Below are 22,676 nucleotides of genomic sequence, written 5' to 3' on the forward strand. Positions count from 1 at the left end.
TTTCCTGAAGAGGAATGAAATGTTTAAGTCTTAGCAGCTCCCCGCAGCGACAGAGCTTGTGCCATTTGGCAGATGCTTTTATTCAAAGTGGCTCACAGCAATGGAGGTGCATTTATTTTTAGTGCAAGTGGCTCAAATGGGATTTAAACCAATAACTGTGCAGAGCGAGATGAACACACAGGGATATAAACAGAGATGTGTTTGCATCCTGGATGTTTAGTCAAATGTAAATGAGCTCACACTTAACGAGAGAATCACTTTACATAATTAAAACTACCTTTTAATTCAAAACTTTTTGGTTCAGTGAAAACAAAATCTACCGACTCGTTCTGCTGTCAGAAAAGTATTTTAATAACGTCATTTCCCCCCCAAGATATTTTATCTCTACATCTCTTTACTATTTAAATGTTTTGTTGTGGAATATCCATATGTATTGCATAAAATCCAGAACTAATTGGTTGTATATGCAGGTACAATTCTATTTCATCTTCTTTTCACCTTTCTTTTCTTTGGTTGTAGATGTTAAAGCGATGTGTTTTTATCAAGTGGTAAACCATTTTAAAGGCTTGATTTCAGCTTTTTGGCCGTCGCCATCATGGTTTTTAATAACCATATATGGACGAGCTGTGGAGGAGCGAGGGAGGAATCTGACTGAGCACCAAATGACACTGTGCCCTGCCCACCTTTAGCAGAAACCTGACTGTACACCCCAAAGATAACTTTCCATGAGGCCTAAGATGTAATTAATTATGGATATATTTTCAGATGGACCACCAGAACTCTGATCAGGAGAGAATATAGCAGATGAAACCATACAGACGTGTGGAAAAAGTGGTTGACTTTATATTTCACAGGAGAAGTTTTGAATGGGAGTCTATGGAGCCAGAGGTTTTTTGGAACCAACCCCGAGTGGCCTTCACTGGTATTGCACTTAAAGGCACTTCCGCATTGGCCTCAATATTCAGACCTGGAGACTATGTCCTGCTAAATCACAGATTAGATTTGTTTTTCCAAGACTCACTCTGTGTAGAATGATTTGGATTTGTTGGATTATTTCATAGAAGACAATATGTGTCAGTCTGGCTACTACAAGTTGCATACTCACCCTCTTCCCTCTCTTTTTCTGTTCTCAGCTGGAGCTCCAGTTCCTGTTTCTTCATGAAGACCGACAGTTCTGTCAGAGTCATGGAGATGTTCTCCACAGCGCCTGCATCTGATGACAAAAATATATTAAAACTTTGGACGTGATATCAGAAAAATTAAGTGTCCAAAAAGCACAACCAGTAATACTACAATTACACCTCAGTTATGGTTTGATTATTAGAAGATGATCAAAATTTGCATTTTTAAAACTGGTTAAAAAAAATAAATCATATCAACAGAAACACTGGTAGTTATTACAGCTATTTTCACCCACAGACAGCTGTGAGGTTCCAAAAATAAGAACCCGTGAGGATTTAAATTTTTCAAATTGATGATAAATGACAAAAATTACTCCTCATGTCTAACCTTTGTTTGCGGCTACTTCAGCAGTCTTCTCTGTATCTCTCACTGGCTCCTGTCTCACCAGTGCAGGCTTACTGCTTTCTCCTTGTCGACGATCCTGAAAAGTCCCACAGTTAATCGTTTTATTATGTCATTATGATGTCATTCATTTATTGCAGGAAAAAAAATCTGTGGTTTTCCCCAGACAAAGACATGCAGATCTTATTATCCACCTATTTGAATGTGAGTGACAGTCACAGTTAGACCACATCTAATAAATCAGTTCACCTCCTGCTGTTTTCAACCAAGATCATTTTGAACTGACTGACATGTGTCATGTGTTTTTCCTGATCCTCTTAATTAAACAACAGAGGAAGAAGAATCCTGAACACTCATCCATAATAACATTCAGAAAAACAGCATACTGGTGATGAATAATGAAATAATAGAAGCATAAATATTGTAAGCATAAATTAAATCCACAAATGGGAAAGTATCCATCACAAACTTACCGTCAAGAAAATCTGTACAATTCTAAATCTGTATTTTTTTTTTTTTTTTAAAAGGACACATTTAACTACGGTGAGGAAAGAGCATACTTTTCTCGGGGGACTGGATTGGACTGTGTTGGCTGGAAAGGAGATGATGGGGAAGTCATCTGAAAGGGTAGGAGGGGGGGAGGAGGTGGCTGGAGTGCTGGAGGCAGGCGTTCCTTTCCCTCCTGCTCGGATCAAGAGAAATAAACCACAGAGCGTCACTCGGATACAACATTAAAAAAAACAAAGTAAGCCGATACGTTTGATGTGACCTGTACCCGATGTGCAGTGGAAGCGGCTGGGAAGGTGTGAGGCACTGTGGGACAGCTCTAAGTTGGGCGACATGCCCCTTGAGGAAGGGGGCGTGGCCATGCCACACAACGAGGAGGGGCTCCACAGAGGGTCCTTCCCCCCACAGGAAGAGTTGAGTTCACAGGTGGAGTTCTGCAAAGGAGACGAACCGACATGGATCCATCACAAATAAAAAGGAAGCTTGTTACATTTCACTGTACTTATAGGAATGTTTCCACATTTTGGGGAGTAGTTGCTTTCTTGCAGCAAGTTTGCTAAAAAAAAAAAAAAAAAAAATTAAAAAAAATCTCATGTCTACACACAACATATTACAGGCAGCGGTCAGTTAGCTTAGCGCAGCATGAAGAATGAAACTAGGGGGACACAGCCCGTCTAATTCTGTCCTGAAATTTGGACAAATCAAAACACCAGAACCTCCCATTACGCTCCATAAAGCCCCAACCTGTTGTTTTCACACTTCTGTTCTAAATTCAGATGAATAAATCAATTATATAACATGTTTATTAACTGGGCTAGCCGTTTCCCATCTGCTCCTAGTCTTCATATTAAGCTAACAACGCTTTCTGGTTATATTGAACAGACACATTTTCTAAAATGTCAAATTATTCCTTTAAATCGGATTAACTGCAATCTGCAATACATTGGTTATACATTTATGTTTTTCAACTTGAGAAATTCAATAGACATAAATTCATAATGATAATCATATGCATTCATATTTTAACACTGCTTGGTGTATGCAAACCCCTTTATATTTATGTGCCAAAGTTTTGAGATATTTGGACCAGAAACTTTAACCCCAGCACAATGCAGGTAAAGTGAATTTTGTTAGTGCTGCACAAAACAACTCTACAATCCATTCCGTTGCCAGATGAATGTTGGTGAATTGATCCTTTAAGAAAGCTCTGAAATCCAGAAATGTCCCTTATCGCTATACATTGATACACAAACATCAACTAAGCAGGTGGACATGGGAGCAGCGAGTTGGCATAAGATTCATTTTTTTCCCCCTAAAATGGCAGGTCTCTCGTGTTTGCCAGATTTTCCGTCTGTCTATGTCGGTGGGAGCCTAACGCAGAGACAAATCCTCTGACAGACCCCAGGGGGGCAGACAAACACCCAGACCCCTCCCTCGTGCGGCTGGCCCAAAGATAGAAAGGCAGAGACGGCATCTCCAAGGCAACCAACCCTTGGTTGTTTCTATGGAGAGGTGGCAGGATGAGGGTGGGGGGCACGAGCTGTAATTTCTGGAGCTTGACTCGACTGCCTGCCAGCTTCCTGACTTTAAAAGACTCGAAAACGTTGCTTTTTCTCCACATCTTTCAAAACGTGGAAGGTCGTAATTGTTCTGATTGAGGCCATTTGTGAGATTATTGGAGACGATCCACATCTGACGGGTGCAACATGGAGCGTAAACATGACCCTGTGTACAGCAGCTAGCAGCAAGCAGAAGCTTAACGACACGGTGCTCGGGTATTACCCTCTGATCATCAATTACTGACCGTTCCTGCGGACCGAACCACGATCGTGACAGCTTTTGATCGTGTTATGGATGGTGTTACCTGCCGTCTGGAGGTCTGTGGGCTGCGGTAGGAGGAATGTGTCCCTGAGAAGGGGGGCAAGGTCAGGGGCGGGGGTAGCGGCTGCCGTGGAGTCGAGAACGGGGTCGAAGAAGAGCTTCCTGTTGTCAAGAAGACAAACAGTCCGATCAGTCTACAAATGGATTCACACAGTAACCCTGAAGTCGCTCTCTGCACTCTGCGACAACATTGTTTGTTTTTGCCCTTTAAAACAGAGCGAAACCTCAACTTTTGATAGCAAAAATATAAACTGCATATACGAGCTCTAATTGAAAATTATTTTCATCGGTGTTTAGAATTTATACAGTTTTATATCAGGAACTATACATGCATCAAAATGTGGCCCAAAACAGTAATTTGACCTCACAGAAAACAGAACAGTTGGTCTACCACTGCCCCAAATGGTCAGTTTCTTTGTAGTATCGTGTTACTTTAGTGATGTTTTAACATGTTAACTTGTCAGAGAACAAACACCAAAGTCAGACAATAACACAGATTATGCAGCAGTTGACCAGCAGCCCCCGTGTCCCGCGAGGTCAAAATCACTGTTTGTTAAAGGAGTCTGGTGGCTTTGAAGAGTGTGAAAAGGTGCAGTGCTTCGTTGCAAAAGGCTGTCTGATGGCAAAGTAAAGTGGTGAAAATATTCTGCAGTTAAATAAGAGTTGGTTAAATAAAATATATTTTGTTGCCGACCCCAATAACAGCAGTACATAGCTTAGCTGCCAACCACTCGCTAGTCGACGTCTTTCCAGCGGAAAAAAAAAAAGCCCTGGAAAGTATTCCGTTCTTGGTGGAGCTCGACGATGGGTACTTCCTCTGGAGGGAGTCCCCACAACTGTTTGGTCTAAAAACACATCAACACTGCGCAAGTAATAACTGTTGTCATGTTCCTGCTGAATGTTGAATATCATGAAAAGATAAGAGACAAGAAAAATCTGTCTGAATTTTCTGAAGCACTTGGTATTCTCGAATTGAATTTGCAGGCTGCTGTGGGTTGTAACAAAGTGAATATTGCAGCATGCCAAGTACAAAGCCGTGTTCAATAATTTGGCAAATTTTAGTTTATCACGGATAGATACTGGTGTGTATATATCAGCCAACCATTATTGAGAAACTGAAAAACACAATTGCAAAAATATATTTGTCAGGCAGTCTATAAAAGAAGTTTTTTTTTCCTGGTGAAAAATATTCATTAGCAGATGTATGATCAGATTTTCTCTCAAATATGAATAACAATAGCATTCCTAAAAATCCAGCATCATTCGGGCTCAAAGCAGTTTGATGTGCATGAAGTGTTTTCTGACCGTAGCTGCTGTGGAGGTCTGTGTGAGGGCTGGAAGTGCAGTCTTGTGGTCGCAGGTGGATTTGGGGGTAAAAGTTCTCAGGCATGTTGGAGTAGCCCTCCTCACAGGAGGCCTCCTTGGGGTCGAGAGACACTTTGGCACATTCGATGACGATATCATGGATTTCATACTTTTTCCACCTACAGAGGAGCATTGCACCATTCGTCGAGAGGGATGCAGAAGAGAAGATAAAACGCCAAACGGTTCCTTTTCCAGGAAACAAGAATGAGACCTACCTGGTGGGGTCCAGCTCATGGTCCTTGGTTCCGGTCACCAGTTCTGGGTGTATACGGACGTGTTCAAGCATTGGCTGAAGGTCCAACACAAAATATTGTTAATAATCATTTGGCTACAAAACTTTGATAAAGAGCAACAAAGCTTTAGCAGCAACAAGATCCTCACCTTCACTACTTCCTCAAAGGTTTCCATGTTCTCCTTCATGCTGTAATGGGAGCGCAGGTAGGACACAAAGTTGCACGGGTACATGCCGTAGAGACGGTGGAAGAGTGAGTAGACGCTGGCGTGCAGGTGGATCAAGTAAACCTCTGAAACATGCCCTGAATGATAAACAAAAACAGAAACATGAATGCCAGGCAAACAAAGTTAACTTGCACAACAAAGAAAACAAGTTATCACATCTGGACAGTTAACCGTGTAGTTAGTAAGACTCTAAACGTCCTTCCAGAAGCCTCTGTTTGTTTAACTCTTTCATGTGTGATAATAAATAACACTAATAATAATAATAATAAATAATTCTAAAAATATCATCTTACTTCCCATCACAAAACTACACTTGAAGTCTGATGTAAAACAGTGTTTGGTCTTGAGCATTATGTCAGGGAGCTCAAGTCAAGTCATCCCCTTCAAAACAATGTCAAACTCTTTCAACCTCATGTAGCACCAACATATGTTGTCGTTGTTGTTGTGGTTGTTGTTCCTACCTGGATTCTTAAGGTTCCAGGACGCCAGACGACCAAAGATGTCAAAGTACTCCCACAGGTGTTGTTTCCCAGCTTGAGGGATCATCGGCAGCAGAGTGATCAGCACCAGCACCCCAGTTATGAGCACCACCACGTCCGTATCCGTCTAAGAGAAAAGTGTTCAAGTTTATGTTAACGATAAAATAAACACCCTTGAATTTGATGATGTTTATCGGGTTTATTGGTTCCCACGTCCCCCATCTCAATTTGGCATGTTAGCACGCCAACATTTGAGGATCAGAAGTACATACAAAGTGCAGCTGAGGCTGATGGGAACAGGGACAGTTTTGTAGATGTATGGCCAAAAGCAGAAACTATTGGACACATTGAATTTTGACATGATGACAGTGCGAAAAAAAAAAAGAGAATAAAATCAATAGTTCAGCAAAGCTATTACAATTCATCCTAAGGAGAAATTTATGCCTAAATAAAATTCTATGGAAATTCATCCAATAGTTGATGAAATATTTGAGTGTGGATCAGAGCAGTAGACTGACCACCCTGCTGCTAGCTAATCAACACGTTTGAGTAGCAGCACTGCAAACCTAACCTGTCCAGTTCGAGTGAAGAGGACCAACAGACAAAGCTAATCAATAACATACTGAGACACACTGGGAACGGCACACGGTCAGTGATGGACAGCATTTCATCTTTGGTCAGTAAAAACTGCATCTCCAATACACCTAGTTTTACAAAAAGGCCTGACCACCAGCTTCAAGGGTCAGAGCACATGAAAGAAATGCAAACAAATATGTGCGTCAAAAGCCGTTATTTGGTAGGCCTGTTGCTTTATGTGCTGCCACAACCTGGAAGGATAAAACATGATGAAATGTATCTTTAAAAGGAAGAGTCACGGAATATTACATAAACTCTTAACAGCAGCTGGATGACAAACCTGTAATCCATCCATCCATCCATCCATCCATCCATCCATCCATCCATCCGCACGCCCCTCAGCGTGTCTCAGTTCACAGAGTCATATCTGGGTCGTTACCTTTAGGCATTTGAGCAGCGACAGCAGCAGAGGGTATCGGGCGATCTTATGGATCCAGGACGGCTGCTTGCGGATTACATGGCCGAGCAGCGTGAGGGTGGGCAGCCGGCAGGCCTGTTTGGTCATACAGTCGTTCATCTTGTCTAGAAGGTGCTGTGGGGGGAGGGGGAGGAGAGGGGGTTAACTGTGTTTAAAGCTGCCTTTACACAAACACTGGATCGCCGAACCTATCGAGACGAGCTATATGTGACAATGCAAACGTCCGGATCAGTTGGGCCAGACATTAAACGGACTTTATCCTGCCAGCTGCCTTGTACAAAGTTTGTGTAATGCCCGATTGAGACCATGTGAATAGAGCAGGTGATCGTCTGGAGAATTTACATGTTGATGAAGTTTCTATCGTGTCTCATTCACACTCTACCAAGGTGCAAACTGTCACCTTTAACCCAACAGAGTATTTCCAATAGGTACTCTATGGATAGTAATCTCCTTCTCTGTGCTCCTTGTGTGTTCTTACATTTTTTGAAAAGATCTACTTTACGTAGATATACTGTTATGTGAGTAAATAACTGTATCCCATGGAAATTGTTGATTTTTGTTTCAACGTACAGTAGAAAGAAAGAAAACATTTGATCTACTTTAAAACAGCGGCTGCAGATTAAGGTGATACAGTTAAACAAATGACCAATACAACGGACAGTTTGTAGTTGTTTTCATCATTTCAAATACAATTAAAAGACATTTTAAAAAACCAGATCAATCACAAAGAAAAAAGTAACTACAGACCTGCACTTATATCCTCTTCACATCCATCCAACTATACATTAGGATTAGAAGCTCTTTAGGGAGTGACGTGTAGAAACGGTCTCATTTAAACCTCAGACACTTCTGGTCTGGTGTTCTCTTTGCTATTGAAGTGTGTGGTGTCATTACGCCGAGATCTAAAAAGAGCGCTCTGAAGCCTTCATAAAAAAAAATTAAAAAAACTGTGTGGATTCCTAAAATATGACAAGGGATTTCAAAAGATCTCCAAATTTATTCCACTGTGAGGAAAATCATCTACATGTGGCGACAAGATATGGAACAACTGTCAATTTGTCCAGGACTGTACTCCACAACAACTTTAAAAAAAAAACAGACTGTTTGATGAAAGAAGTCTGCATAACCCCAAAATTTCATCAAAGGATCTGCAGCTAATTCTTGCAGCATGCGATACATGTGTGAATAATCAGTAAGAGCTCGCACAAGTTATACCCTCATGGGAAGTGTGCCGAGAAAAAAAAAAAAGTTTTTGCCGTCCAAAAAGATCGAGACCAAAACTACCGTCTGCCAGTGAACATATAAGCAAATATCGTTTTGTCTTTTACACGGAAAAGTGGTCAAAAAACTAAACAAGCCAAATCAGTGACTGGTGGTCAATTAAGTAAAACTCCTGAAAGAAGTTATTTCTGCTAAAGGGGACAATACTTTTTTTTGTGCATATTTTCCATGTGGTTGTTTTTATGTATTTCACCTTTATCTGGAGGCACTGTTTCAAAGAGGATCAAATGTTTACTCCTCCAAATATGTCAAAACACCCAACAATTTGTACAGCGTGTACTTCATGTTTCACAACATGCGGTGTACAGTGCGCAGCATTTGAAACTGCAGAAAACATTAAATAACAGCAGAAATCAGCACTTTTAACTCTGACTTTTCTCATGCTGTTTTAATTAGAGTAAAATAACATGACGAAATACGACAGGAATAATGCCAATATCCTTAAAGCCCTACACATTAACAAATTCACAATGCATAGGTTACTATACAAACAAAAAAACAACAATGTGGAAGTTATTAAGAGCTGAGAGCTCATAGAATGCCTATTTCTTTTTAGTGTTTCCTGTTCCCCTAAATTCATTACATTTTAACACATTATATAATGAAAAATGATGAAACCCTACATACTGTCTATGGTTTGCACGATTAGAGCTTTGTGTTTTTAAAAAAATTTCTGATTCAAGAAGTATTATGGGTAAAGTCTCAGAGTTACATACTTACAATGTGGTGGTGATTAATAGTGTATAAATGAACGGGGTTGTTCCTCACCTTATCATGTGGCTCTCTGACAGAGGAGAGGATATGCATGGCCTGGGCGGAGTTGGTTTCTAAAAAGTAGTCCACAAGCCCGTTCAGCAGCATGGACCCTCGCTCTTCAAGGAAAAAAGGAAGCAGATTTGTTTCATGAGTTTGAAGTTTTTAGGGAAAGTTCATCCATCCATCCATCCATTATATATATATATATATATATATATATACACCCCCAAACTCCACACAGAACCCGGAACCTTTTTCGCTGTGAAGCGACAATGCTAACCACTGCACCCCTGTGCTGCCTTTCGGTGCAACTGGTGCAATCTTGATACACGATTCACAGCTGAGCACAGAAACCTGACATTAAACCAGGCAGACGTACCAGTGCTGAGCTGTTCGTTGATAAGGCCTCTGATCTCTTCTAGCTGGTGGAGGTCGGAGGTCTCCAGGAGTGGGAGGAGGTCCCCCACATTCGGCTGCTCCCTGGCCATGGTGGTGGCAGTGCTGGAGGTGGCGGCGGCGTCTTTCTCGCGGTGTCCGTCCCTGCTTGCCTGGAGGACTCCTGGGGCCCACCCACCAATACAGTCTCCAGGCACCTCTACATCACACCAAGACAAATGCACAAACATTTCCCAGAATTAGTTCGAGCTCTGATCTAGGATTAGTGCTCACGTGACAATAGTGACTCTGTAATGGGTTGCAGGCATTTCTCCTGGACAGAATAAATGGGAATGTTGCCTATAATGAAGGTGAGTGGACCCTCTTAAGATGTATCTAGAAATAATAGAAAAGAAAATGCAATTTAATGTTGTAATAGACGCATGAACACAATGTTTAGCTGTCAAGGTGTGAACATTTTTGTGGTGCCGAAACATCTTTCCCCTTACTTAGCAAAAAAGCTCTAAAAACATACTGTACACTACTTGTGAACCACCCAACAGCAGCCAGCCGGGCTATATATCCTTAATAAAAGAAATACCAGTGCCGATAACGTTACTAGGTTTTTTTTCCCCCAATACTAATTTTAGGATGTTTATGATAAGTATTACATTAAAAGTTACATTCCACATTACAGTACATATCTGTAGTTTTTCATGCAGTTCAGAAGCAGAAAGTGTAACATTGGTTATTGTCTGTAGCTAAAATTTACAGATAACACCAAGCAGATTATCACATGCTACACTTTCCAGATCTCCCCTAAACGCCTCACATCAAGGCTTTGAGTAGATGCTACAATTTACCGATGTTCTCCAAACACCTCAGATTGAGGGTATTGGCAGTACCTACCTCGGCAGCCGTGTACAAAGAAGCCTGCAGTCCCCAGTTACTGCAGCACATGCAACTCGGACAGATGTGCGGCCAAACATTAGTTTGAAAAGAGTGAAATAAAGCGATTTACTTCCGAGATATTGAAATTTGGCAATGAATGATAAGGCATTTTTTAATATCTCCTGTTGTCAAAGCTTTTTATTTAATCAGTCCTATATTCTGCAGAGATGTGCACATGCATCTGCGTTTGCAGCCAATAGGAACGCCCTCTTTCTGAAATGACCTGTGATTGGCAAGTCTTTGTTACAAGTTAGATTTTCTGAAACCCGAATACCTCATCTAACCTAGCTTTAATATTTATTAAGACACCTGGAAGATTAATATACTTGACTTGCCTTGTTGATAACATGTGTGCATATATACTGCATGTTTACTAAAGCTGCAATTATTATCAATTTGCAGCAATACTTTGGGGTGTAAAAACAGAAACTAAGCAAACACCATGACAACAAGACTTAAAGCTCAATAGTAAGTTATGCCATTGAGTGACTACATCATTTTGTCAAGCAAATGTTACTTTATGATGTCAGGAATGAAAACGTGAATGCTACGGTGAAGTTCATTTTCAGTGAGAACAGGCTTTTTTTTTTCCCCCAGCAGACATTGTGAATGGTCATGGTGGGGAGAACACGCGTGTTACTAATAACATTAATCAAGTGTTGCAGTGAGCCGTGACAGTTTCCCAACGAGCCAATCCGTTTTATTACTTCCACCTGAGCCTCTCTGACTGTGACCAGTCAAAATGGGAAAAGGGCCTGTACATTTTGAAAATGAAATCTTTTCTCAGGGAAGTAAAAACTTTTCCTCCTGAAAACACAGCAGTCTAAAGAACCAAGTTGACACCGGCCCATGATGTCCTACAGCCACCAGATAAGTGAAACACTCAACACTTAACCGTCAAAATCAAACCCGCAATGCAGGACAAACTGTGACTCTACGTTTCACTACCAGTCACAGCGCTCGGTTCACACGAGTTCAGAATACTACAACTGAACCACAAGCAGAATTAGACATAAACTGTCACACTCACTTAACCCCCTGTGGGACAAATGATGAAAAGTTCAGAGAACAGATTTGGAGCAGATTAACCAGCGTGATATATCCAAATATACAGCGTGGACCTTATCTGACCTCGCAGAAGAGAATCCATGTAAACCCTCCCCGTTTCCAATCAGGGCCTTCAAATGAAAAGTTTCATTCATGAAGTAGATTATATATTTATTATACCCCATAAAAAAAAAGTATGCTTTAAAAGCCCCAACCGGGTCTAATGTGTTTACCATTTCAGGTTATTAATCTGTTTATGCTGCCCGTGATACATTTAGGCTAGACGCTGAGTCAGTCATTCAAAGTGAAGGAGGCTGGGGGAGCTTTGCAAATCTCCATCTGAAAAACGGGCATAAATAATCCTGATAGGCAGGTTATTATCGTCAGGGTGTCTGCACCCAGCAGCTTATTCCCCAACAGCACCACAGATCTCATCAGCCCTCAAGATCTCATTTCAACACTTAGACCTCAACACCTCCTAATTTGGCCAACACTGCTTGTTTTTTTTTTTTTTTTTAAATAGTTCTCAGGGTATGAATTAGAAAACGAGTGCCGAATATTGAACCTTTCAACACGCAGGTCACGTGCAACGAAAACCAAGATAACAGGAGGTGATCTGTAGTGAGACCAGAAGACACGAGTCCATATCGAGGCATAAAAACACTGCCCTCCTGGAACAAACAGGACAGCATTAGTCTCTCCGGGATGTTGTCATTCACAGCAAATCAAAACAAGATGATAAACGTCCGCAGATGTTCCCATTTGTTGATTCGCAGTAGAAATCACAATTGTCTTCCTGTTATCAATTCGCTGCCGAGTCACGGGGCTGCGAGTCGGGAGGGGGTGTGGAAGGCAGATACAAACATGAGCGTCTTCGCAGGGACAGGTCGGACGCGTAAACATGAGCTGCCCCTCAGTGTGATCTCAGGCAGCTTGGGAATGCTCAGGAGCACACAAAGAAGCTTTATGCAGCCCGGGCGCTTCCATGTAAACACTGGAAATTACATTTGGCCTTGCGCGAGCTGCTACCAGCAGCCCTCTATTCTCCTGCGTGCATATTTAACGGCATAAAGGAGACAAACACCCCGTCTGAATAAATGATGATCGTCAAACCGAACTGATCAGGCCAGAGAGCAGATGGAAGCTTGTTGCAGAGGTTTACGGGACCAAACACAACCAACATCATCTCCAGTTTCATCCCTCTATCTGAAAGAAGATGCCCATCACAGTTTTCCAGATCTCAATGACCTAAAATTCCTTCTTTTGTTGCACTAAAGGTCAAAAGAGATTCAATTTTATGTATGGAAAAAAAATAATAGTTTTTTTCCCCCAATAACAAGTTAATCACATTACTTTCTTCCTGATTCATGTCATTTGCTCTATAAAAATGTCTTTGAATGCATTATTTTGTTTGACTCGCAGTGACAAAGATAACTATTTTAACATAACAGCAAATCCTAACATCTGAGAACACAAAATATTCAGCATTTCTTCGAAAAAATAAATGTATTGAAACAAACGATCAGTAGTTGCCAACTGATTTCGTCATACTCTGATTGATTAGCCAATTAATTGTTGCAGCTTTGTTCAATTTACCACGACATTTAAAACGGTAGCACATCTTCACATTTGAGAAGCTGAAACTTGAGTTTGTTTTGCATTTTAGCAAAGACAAAAATTATTAGTGGTTTCATTAAAACAAATATCGACTTCCGAGTCTATACATAAAATAAGGCTTCAAACTTGATGACATACAAATATAATTAATTCACAGATCAGAGAAAACTCTTTGCTTTGCAAAGTTACACGCTTTGTCAATGTGCAAAAAGTCCAATATGGTTATTTAGAAATAAGAAGGATAAAGAAGAAGTGATAGCACTGAAATGTGGCCACTTTTTTTATTTCTTGCATTTATTTTCCATCTGCACGATTGATGAAATTATGCAACAAAATTGTGGCTCACGATTAGGAATGAAAAAAAACAACCACAAAACACGCAAGAAAAACAAACTCTCCACAGTTCGGCTTGAAATGTCTCGGTGCCAGAAAACAAAACGAGCAGTGTGAGGACATCCAGGCGCTGAACGCTTGCGGTAAACTCCATTTATCTGAAACCAGCCTGCTCTCCTCAGAGGCAGTAAACACCTCAGGACCCCGAATTTAGATCAGAACTGACCCACGTTCTCTTTAAGAGGATGGATTTTTGCAAAAGCAAAAGAAAACAAAAGCCGGTTTATGTTATTCAGACTGCTGGTGATAAGAGGACCAATTAAATCTGCTTTACCTCCGAGATGTTTGTCAAATATTAGAACAAGATCGCCAGACCTACGGAGGAGGCAGGGCTGAGGCCGTTTACCGGAGGAGAGAAGTGGGCAATCTTAAACTGATCAGCAAGTCTAACAAGTCGTTTCTCCTACTTTAGAACTAAAATAAATAAATAAAAGGGTTTAGTATTTCGCCGCTTTTATTCCTGTAGCAGTGGAGACAGCTAAGAAAGAAAACAACAACAACAACAAGCACAGAATAAAGCTGAGACAGTATAACATGTCAGACACTTCTTTGATGTCTGGTCGGCCTTTTCTTTTTCTTTTTTTTGTTTTTTTAAATCCGTCTCCGGCCTCCCTGCTGCCAGATGCTCAGCGTGATCACAGATACCACGACGTGACAAACGAGCCACGAGACCGTCAAAGTGTTCGCAGAGGGGTCTCGAGCCGTGAAACGGGTGAGCCCCCCCTCCCCTCCCCCAGGTGTCCCGAGTGAGCCCCCCCCCCCCCCCCAGGTGTCCCGAGTGAGCCCCCCCCCCCCAGGTGTCCCGGGTGGCACGAGAGCCTGCGGGATGACGAGCCCGTGAAAATGAACACGTGCTTAAACAACAGGATGTGACAGCTGAGAATCAGAGTTACTTGCAGAGTAAAAGATTTAACAACAACAACAATAATAATAATAATAATAAATGTGGCTGCAAGACGTCTTACTGCACCGACATCCATCATTAAAGGCGTTCAATAAAACACGCAAAGCTCCTGATGGTCGCGCGTTGCAGTGACACGCATGAAGAGAGCAGAGCCGAGGCCGGACAGGCGGAGGACAGAGGACCGGGGACAGAGGACCGAGGCTGCAGCGGAGTGAGGAGGACTGACCAGCGGCTGCTGCCCGTCGTAAACAAGTCTCCGAGAGAACAATGGGCAGGGTTGGGTTTACTTTATCCGACCACACAAACATGAACGCGTCTGGCTCGGGTTGTTTTTTTACTGAGACAAACCGAGCACCGCTTGTACAAACTCGGATACAAACAAAAGATGGACATGTTAAAAAGCGGTGCACTAATAACCCCATCACCGGTGTCTCTCCACCACCACCACCACCACCACCCCCCCAAAAAAACAAGTCGGTCCCACCGCCGACAGCTAACGTTAGCCGGGAGCAGCGACCCGCACTCGGTCGGGATCCGTTTTCTGCGCGTCGGTCGCGTTCAATCGGCGGAGACGCGGGCGGGACCGCCGGCGTCCGCGGGACACAGGACGCACGCCTTGAGGTTCGCGGACAGGAAAGAACAAAAAAAAAAGCATTAGACGTTAAAAAATAAATAAAAAAGCGGACCTGTTTACCTGTTAGAGTAGCTGCACTGCACAGGGCGCCGCCATCTTGAACACCTCACAGCCCATCCCACCGCAATCAGCCTCCGCTGTCGGGCTGCATACAAACTAATCCCTCACATCAGCGCCGCGGCGCGTCCGCAGCTGCGACTTGTTTCAGCTCGTTCACGCAAACAAGCGTCTGGAAGTTTATTCAATGACCTCGAATAACGCCGAAGCGGTTGTTTGCATGCGCATCCGGACCCAATGCGTGGCTCTAGTGCAAAGCTAAGATTGTTTTTTTTGGGTTGTTTTTTTTTTCCCCATCTCCCCGTCGGTGGAAGGATGGAGAAGTGTGGGTAATGCGGTTTCGCGTGACCCACATGCGATAAGCGCACGCGCAAATTTGATTTTTTTTTTTTTTTTTTTTTTTCTTCCAGGTAGTGGGAACAATGATATGGAAGATCATTAATGCCAGAATAAAAAAAATATTTAAAAAAAAACCTTAATTCAAAAGTTACAAATGGAAAATAAAAAATGAACTGTGGGGCAGAAATTATGTTTTAGTTTTGTTTTGTTTTGTTTTGTTTTGTTTTTTTTACTTAAAATAATTTGAAACTGAGGCAAAAGTATAAGGGACAAGGTAATTGTTGCTGATAGATGGCAGATGATGATGGACACCTGCAGAAAATTACATGAACACATTTAACAACATGTTAGAGGGGGATGAGGAAGAGAACTGCCAGAGATGGTGAATGCATGCTGCGAGGCCTGCTGTCTGTTTTCATGGCTGCAAGTACAGCGATTACAATGATCACTTCAACTTGTGTCAACAGGGACAACATGTAAACGATTACTCTATTGTTGTTTTTTTTAGTCAAAATGTTCCAGGATGAAAACATAACACAAGGCTAGACAGAAAGTTGTTAACCCTGCTCGAAAAGTCGTTAGACGTCGCGAGATGACGGCATGCGCTACTGACGATTGATATATTTGATTTGAGCTGAGATCACTCAAAGAAAGTTGGAAACGATCGAATATCTGTTTTCATTTCATTTCACAAGGCGCCAAGTCACTGCTCCACCGACTGAACGGAAACAGTGAGGTGTGACTCTCGCTGACTCATGAGTAGAAAGCAGCAAACATTTGTCCAAACATCCTGTAGGTTTGTCACTCGGTGACTAAAATGGTCTGAAAAGTCACTAAATCTATCAATAAAGTTGCCAAATTGGTTATTTGTTAGCTGCCGCTATTTTAGCTACGGCTGACTGTCACGTCATCAGTAAAAGATCGAAGTGGTTTTCATTGTGAGTGGAGTGCAACAGAGTGTGTAAGTGGATTCACCATTTCACTCAGTTTTTAAAGTGATGCATTCAAATAGGCTGATGAATCTAAATGCAGAAACTGCAGGCAGCGGGACAAGATTTTGATGTTGGAAGTCCATTTTTTGGAGTCCATTAGAAGTCCATCACGTTGGAGCGGGCTTGGGTTGCTTTCAGCTGAACAGCGGGTATGGAGAGCAAAAGAGGCGGGAAGGAACTGGCTGCTGTCTGATGACGATTTAGCTGTAGGTTAGTGAGTCTTCTGTCAGGTAACAGAGTCTGCGAGGTGAAGTCCAACATGAGAGGAGTCAGCTGTAATCTTGTAGCGTTCCTTTGGATCCCGCTGTTGTAAATGTGAGCGCGGTGCATGTTTGAAAGCCAATAACACTTACGATTCAACCAAATGGAGAGTGTTTGTTATGTTTGATGTTAAAACATTAAATCAATACTGATTCACCAAATATCTAAAAGAGAATTAATGGTCTGCACTTGTAGAGCGCTTTATCACCTGACACTGTTTCCCATTCACACACACATTCACCAATGAGGCCGAGCTGCCATGCAAGATGCTCGTCATCAGGACACACACCTTCACATTCACACACCAACGGTTTGCCATCGGGAGCAACTTGGGGTTCAGTGTCTTGCCCAAGGACATTTAGAGATGTGGACAGGAGGAGCCGGGTATCGAACCACCAACCTTCTGATTAGTGGGCAACCCGTTCGACCATCACAGCCTCCCCAAATCATTGAAGTGGTATTTGATATTTTGACGCAGCGTCACACAAATTCACAACTGCAAATCAGAACCAGGTTTTTACAGACGCTTTATTTATGCCACATTTTGACAGCATACTTTTCTCAACATACAGCACATCCAACAATCAGCTGTAACCATTTATCCTTTGGAAGGTCATGGGAGTGTGTCCAGATCCCCGGTCAGTGGCAGGCCAGACTCGGAGACAAACAACCATTCATACTCACATTCACTCCACACAGAAGCGCCGGCCAGCTGTGAGGTGTCTTTGCAGCACTGCAGCCCTGTACAAGATGCACTTGTGCTTTGATAAAATCAGATAAATGTCCTAAATCCTTTTACCTTGTCACACTGACTGGATGTGTGTCCATGTTTATACATCCAGACCTCCAGCTGTGGTTCTGCAGTAGTATAACATGCTCCATCTAAAGGCAGTGAAAACAGCAGCAGCTTCAAGCCTGCAAACACAGATAGGAAGTGTAAAATGTATTTTATAGGCTATTACTCTTTCTATCGAGGTATATTTAAATGGTGACACTCAATCTTTTTTGTCCATATTAGCATGCAGAAATGCAGAAATAAACATAAATCAAACACGCAATACAAAACACAAAAGGGTTATTAAACATGTTGACTTTAATGGTGTTGAGAAATTCTGACTAGACCTTACCTTCATATTGTACGAGTGTTATATTTTGAATTAGTTTTCAACTTCCAAGTAAAATTTAATGTCCCCTAAAACTCAGTGGCAAGATTGCAGGTGCACAGATTGTCCACAAGATGTCGCACTTGAACTTCTTCCGTTTTACAAACTTTCGTCTCCACAAAGTGTTTCTCTCTCCTCGGTGGATTTTGGTGGGATTTCCTAATCTTCTTCTTCGTTTTAATTTTTTTTTTGAAATTTTTTTTCATTAAAATGTTCAAAACTGTTTATCCCCAAAAAATATTTTTTCGTCTTGAGTCATATAACTGGCCATTATTTCCTCCTACTCGTGTGACATTAAAACTGAAATCTGTCACGTCTGAATATTGGATATGCTCCTATAAAAATAGAAGGACAGAATCAATACGGTTAATCTCCTAGACTGGTTTGGTGTGTGTATCTTTGGAGGTGCTACAGTATTATAGGATCTGTATGGCCATTTAAATCCTGCACACAACACCGTCTTACAGCATTCGTGCTTCATGTAAATCCTGTAAATCAAACATTGTTTGTTTTTGAAATTCTTATTTTTATTTGTGCTTTTTTATCTTTCGATTTAAACTGATATTGCCCGTTTTTTAAAAATTGTAAAAATGATTGGGCTATTTTTGTTGATCAGCGCAAGCAGGCAGTTAATAGTACAAATCAATTAACCCTTGTTTAAGGCACTTAACCTAAATGCTTTGCTTTAAAAGTATATTTAGGAACTCATATTTGAGTGTTACACCCAAACTTATTTTTGTCTGTGTTTTGTATAACTGTCCCGAAGGCCCCGTGTTTTTTTAAGCAAATTTCCACCTGCAGTCCGGCCTTTCCATTGGTTGAAACCACAGTCAGATTCCCATGCGGAATTATCTGATTGAAAATCAGGGCGGGGAGAAGAAGACGGAGCAACAAGTGTGATGCTTTCACACTGCTTTGCTTTTCTAACTTTATACGGCAAGGATTTGGAGACGTTTCAGAGAACAAGGAAATATTTATTCTCGTTATTTCTGCGGGACGGAAAGCTGTTCAGTTAACGGTGAGTAGCTGCTGCCTGGAAAGCGAAACTTTTACCCATTTATAAAAAAATAGCATCATGTCAACTGTGAAATTATAGCCTATAAATTGTCCTAATTGAAATTATATATATATAAAAAAAAAAAAAATCGTTAGTGTTGTTAAACAATTTGAAGTAAATAACTTACATTAAAATATTTTGAGATAATGTTTTAGATAATCAAATGAAATTATGCCTACAAGAGAGTGATCCAATGAAATGGAAAATAGGTAAACAGGTCTATACATATACATTTATATATTTATACAGTTATAGATTAAGATAGCCGATTATGCACTTTTTGTGTGTTTTTGTTTACGACATTTGATTATATTTCGCTGTTTTAATGACATACATGCAATGTTATTATGTGACTAAGGCTTTTTTTCTGGTGTAGGATCAACATGCCTCGGTCATTTCTGGTGAAAAACAAAAGGTGCCCGTCTTATAATGTTCACCGGTCATATGAAGACGAGCCTGAGGCCCCAGTATCTACTGGTAAGGCTTGACAAAACAGATTAGTTTATCTGAATGTGTGAGGAAGGCAACGAATGAGATAATTAAATAACTGCTGCACTGTAACAGCCTTATATCGGAGATATCGGGTTTTGTTTAAGCTGCTTGCAGCTTTAAAAAAAAAAAAAAAAAAAAAAAAAAAAAAAGTTTTTCAGGCAAATGAAAATCACATGTTTTCGGTATTAATTGACTCTTAAAGTCTTGCATTAACCTATGTTTCCTATTTAAACATATTAGTGCGGCTACATGCAGGGTTCGGTTCTTATTCACTTGCTCTCTAATCACAGAGAAATGTATTTTGCTTGACTTAGTCACCCTTTATTTGATGTGGATTTCTCACCAGACTTTCAGACCACACATTCGTCAGACAGGCCCCAGTCTGAGGGACCGTCTTCCCCTGCAGATCGCTGCTCTCTTGAGAAGGAGGACACAGATCTAAAATGCTCCTTACCTGTTCACCTAGAGCCAACCAGACCTTCTGGGGCTCCCACACAGCCATATTACATAACTGGTGAGCTGTTAAAGCCAAAAACACTTTATATTTTGTATAATAGAGGTCAAATATGTTTTTTCTTTTCTCTCTTTGTGCACCCTCCAGAGCCTCACATGGCTGAGTTCCCACCTTTCTACAAGCCATCGTACACCTGGGAGCCGGTGTCTTCCCCCTATGAGCTCCGTCAGATGAGTTTCAGCCCCACGGTGCTGCAGCACGCCAGCAATCTGTACGGCAGCCACGTCAGCCGCAGCCCGCCGCCTCAGCAGCCTCTGGATTGCAGCACACACTACTCCCCCATCTCCAACACCTACCACTGCATCACCTGTGACAAGGTGGGCACCGTGTGTCAGCCTCACACCTGCACACAAAGATAAAAGTCAAATCAGTTTTTGTTTTTAATGGTTGTCGTGTAACTTTTCTTTTCATGTCACGAGTGCTCTTTCTCTTCGGTATATAAACCTATTCACTTAAAGTCTACATAAAACTGTGTAGACATATTTTTGACTGGATTTACTGATTGTGTTTCAGGTATTCTCAACGCCCCACGGACTGGAGGTCCACGTCAGGAGGTCGCACAGTGGAATGAGACCTTTTGGCTGCAGCATCTGTGGGAAAACCTTCGGTCACGCAGTCAGTCTGGAGCAGCACATGAATATCCACTCTCAGGTAAATCAGTGACTCTACAGTAAAGCAGGAATGATTTCAATGTAAAGGGGTAGTTCAGCGATTTAAACATTTTCTAACATTTGCAGAAAAGCTAGTACATATGTGTTCCCAAATTTGGATTAATCTTCAAAACTGCAGAATCCCATAATTCTCATAAGGTAGGTAGGTAGGTGTCTTATGGGAATTATGGGATTCTGCAGTTTTGAAGATTAATCCAAATTTGGGAACATAACGCACTACTCTTAATTTTTCAGGTTTTTTCCATTGATTTTGGATTATCTTACCCGAACATGAGAAAATAAATTTAGTTCACACATTAAGGTCAATCGATGAAAGAAAATAGGACGATAGAAAAAAGAAAATAATCGAATTTTAAAAGTAAAACCTGGGCAAACTCATGTGTTGATGAAGGCCATGTTTTATGATCAAAAGCTCCCAAACAGCCACTAAATAAATTGGAATGAGTTTCGAAGCCCAACTTCTCTGATGTATTACGTGTTCGCTGATGATTGTGCAACACTTTTTGTGCTTTTGTCCTCGATCAGGAAAAGAGTTTCGAGTGCAAGATGTGTGGGAAATCTTTCAAGCGCTCTTCCACTCTCTCCACGCACCTGCTCATCCACTCGGACACGAGGCCTTACCCCTGCCAGTACTGCGGGAAGAGGTTCCACCAGAAGTCTGACATGAAGAAGCACACATACATTCACACCGGTACACATCCTAAATAATTTACACCGGGTGGCTATATTTATGTTATACAACTATAAAACTGAAGCTGTCCATGACTTCTCTTGCTGTAACCATCTCCTTTTCAGGTGCATGCCGGAATTATTTCCAGGAGTAAGATAACTGCTGATAAATCAGAAAAAGAAGCTTCAACAAATATCCTGTTCATTTGCATATCGGGTTTTCCTGCTTGACATAGAGCCCTGTACAAGGAACCCTGTGTAGTTGATATTTGTTGCCTGTGTTTGACAAATCTGAACAATGACATGATTCTTCTCTAATGGACATACATGTGAACTTAATCTTTATGGCAAAAACACTGTTTTTAGCTATGACGGCAAACCTGATTTGGCAGAAACAGTGAAAAGGAAACTTCACCTGAAAATGATCTGTGCATTTTGTTTCCCAGGTGAGAAGCCCCACAAATGCCAAGTGTGTGGGAAAGCTTTCAGCCAGAGCTCCAACCTGATCACCCACAGCAGGAAACACACAGGCTTCAAGCCGTTTGGGTGTGACATTTGTTCCAAAGGCTTCCAGCGGAAGGTGGATCTCCGCAGGCACCACGAGAGCCAGCACGGCATGAAGTGAGCACGAAACCCGGGCTTATGTGTCTGTTCATGTGTCATAAATTTACATTAAAGCAATAAGTAATGTAATGTAAATAGTGGATGTTCTTTACCAATAAAGTTCAGGAATAAGAAAACTGTGAAGAGTAAAGAAATTGAGTAGTTGATAAAAATGTGTTTATTAATTTATTGGAAGATGTGTTTACATGACTGAATGGGAGATGTGCTCGTGTCATTTAGAGTCATTATTGTATAATATGTAAAATATGCTTGATTTGGTAAATGCTGAAATAAAGGATGATCTGAGAAGGAAAATATTTGGTCATTCTTGTAAAATAAAATGGAAAGAAATACAATCTACAATCCTTTGTCACTACAAGGTAAAACCGTGTTTGTCTACGATAAACACAGTAAACACTCTTTTTCTCCTTGTTCGCCTCTTTCTGTGTGTTTTACTGAGTCGCTCTCCTGCAAGAGCAGGATGTGGAATAATTATAGGACTATGGCCTCTGGTGGAAATCTCTCCTGGGCCCAGAGACAGTGTGCAGTGGAGTAATGTTGCATTCAAATATCACACCTGGAAATCATGCAAATCTGAGGCCAGAGAGCTATTTGGATAGTTGACTAGAAA

General features: G+C 41.4%; 2 protein-coding genes across 3 annotated transcripts in view; one reads left to right on the forward strand and one right to left on the reverse strand.

Moving 5' to 3' along the window:
• tsc1b (TSC complex subunit 1b) overlaps positions 1-15,566 on the reverse strand; it is a 28,145-nt gene extending 12,579 nt beyond the window's left edge. For both annotated transcript variants that reach the window (XM_069705412.1, XM_069705403.1), the window contains exons 1-13: positions 15,288-15,566; positions 9,686-9,901; positions 9,319-9,422; positions 7,231-7,383; positions 6,198-6,342; positions 5,659-5,813; positions 5,493-5,566; positions 5,218-5,396; positions 3,896-4,014; positions 2,300-2,465; positions 2,085-2,206; positions 1,510-1,603; positions 1,106-1,213 (exon numbers count right to left, since the gene is read on the reverse strand). In XM_069705412.1, coding sequence (XP_069561513.1) covers positions 1,106-1,213; positions 1,510-1,603; positions 2,085-2,206; positions 2,300-2,465; positions 3,896-4,014; positions 5,218-5,396; positions 5,493-5,566; positions 5,659-5,813; positions 6,198-6,342; positions 7,231-7,383; positions 9,319-9,422; positions 9,686-9,794 — 1,528 coding nt within the window. In that variant the 5' untranslated portion in view covers positions 9,795-9,901; positions 15,288-15,566. The remainder of the gene's footprint in view (positions 1-1,105; positions 1,214-1,509; positions 1,604-2,084; positions 2,207-2,299; positions 2,466-3,895; positions 4,015-5,217; positions 5,397-5,492; positions 5,567-5,658; positions 5,814-6,197; positions 6,343-7,230; positions 7,384-9,318; positions 9,423-9,685; positions 9,902-15,287) is intronic.
• Positions 15,567-18,968: 3,402 nt separating this feature from the next.
• On the forward strand, positions 18,969-22,351 carry gfi1b (growth factor independent 1B transcription repressor). The gene is made up of 7 exons (XM_069707184.1): positions 18,969-19,057; positions 19,473-19,573; positions 19,935-20,102; positions 20,190-20,419; positions 20,616-20,753; positions 21,299-21,464; positions 21,889-22,351. The coding sequence occupies exons 2-7, from the start codon at positions 19,480-19,482 to the stop codon at positions 22,065-22,067; spliced, it is 975 nt and encodes a 324-aa protein (XP_069563285.1). The 5' UTR covers positions 18,969-19,057; positions 19,473-19,479; the 3' UTR covers positions 22,068-22,351.
• The last annotated feature ends 325 nt before the right edge of the window (positions 22,352-22,676 follow it).

This window comes from Brachyistius frenatus, unplaced genomic scaffold (assembly GCF_029030835.1).
Source record: "Brachyistius frenatus isolate BFR_SWC_R1_liver_20210118 unplaced genomic scaffold, ASM2903083v1 Contig_3, whole genome shotgun sequence".
NCBI classification, from domain to species: Eukaryota; Metazoa; Chordata; class Actinopteri; family Embiotocidae; genus Brachyistius; species Brachyistius frenatus.

Bases quoted from the DNA above. Each gene is read 5' to 3' on its own strand.
- gfi1b (XM_069707184.1), top strand. From the start codon at position 19,480: ATGCCTCGGTCATTTCTGGTGAAAAACAAAAGGTGCCCGTCTTATAAT. The intron at 20,103-20,189 runs GTGAGCTGTTAA...TGCACCCTCCAG, and splicing joins ACAGCCATATTACATAACTG to AGCCTCACATGGCTGAGTTC. The intron at 20,754-21,298 runs GTAAATCAGTGA...GTCCTCGATCAG, and splicing joins ACATGAATATCCACTCTCAG to GAAAAGAGTTTCGAGTGCAA.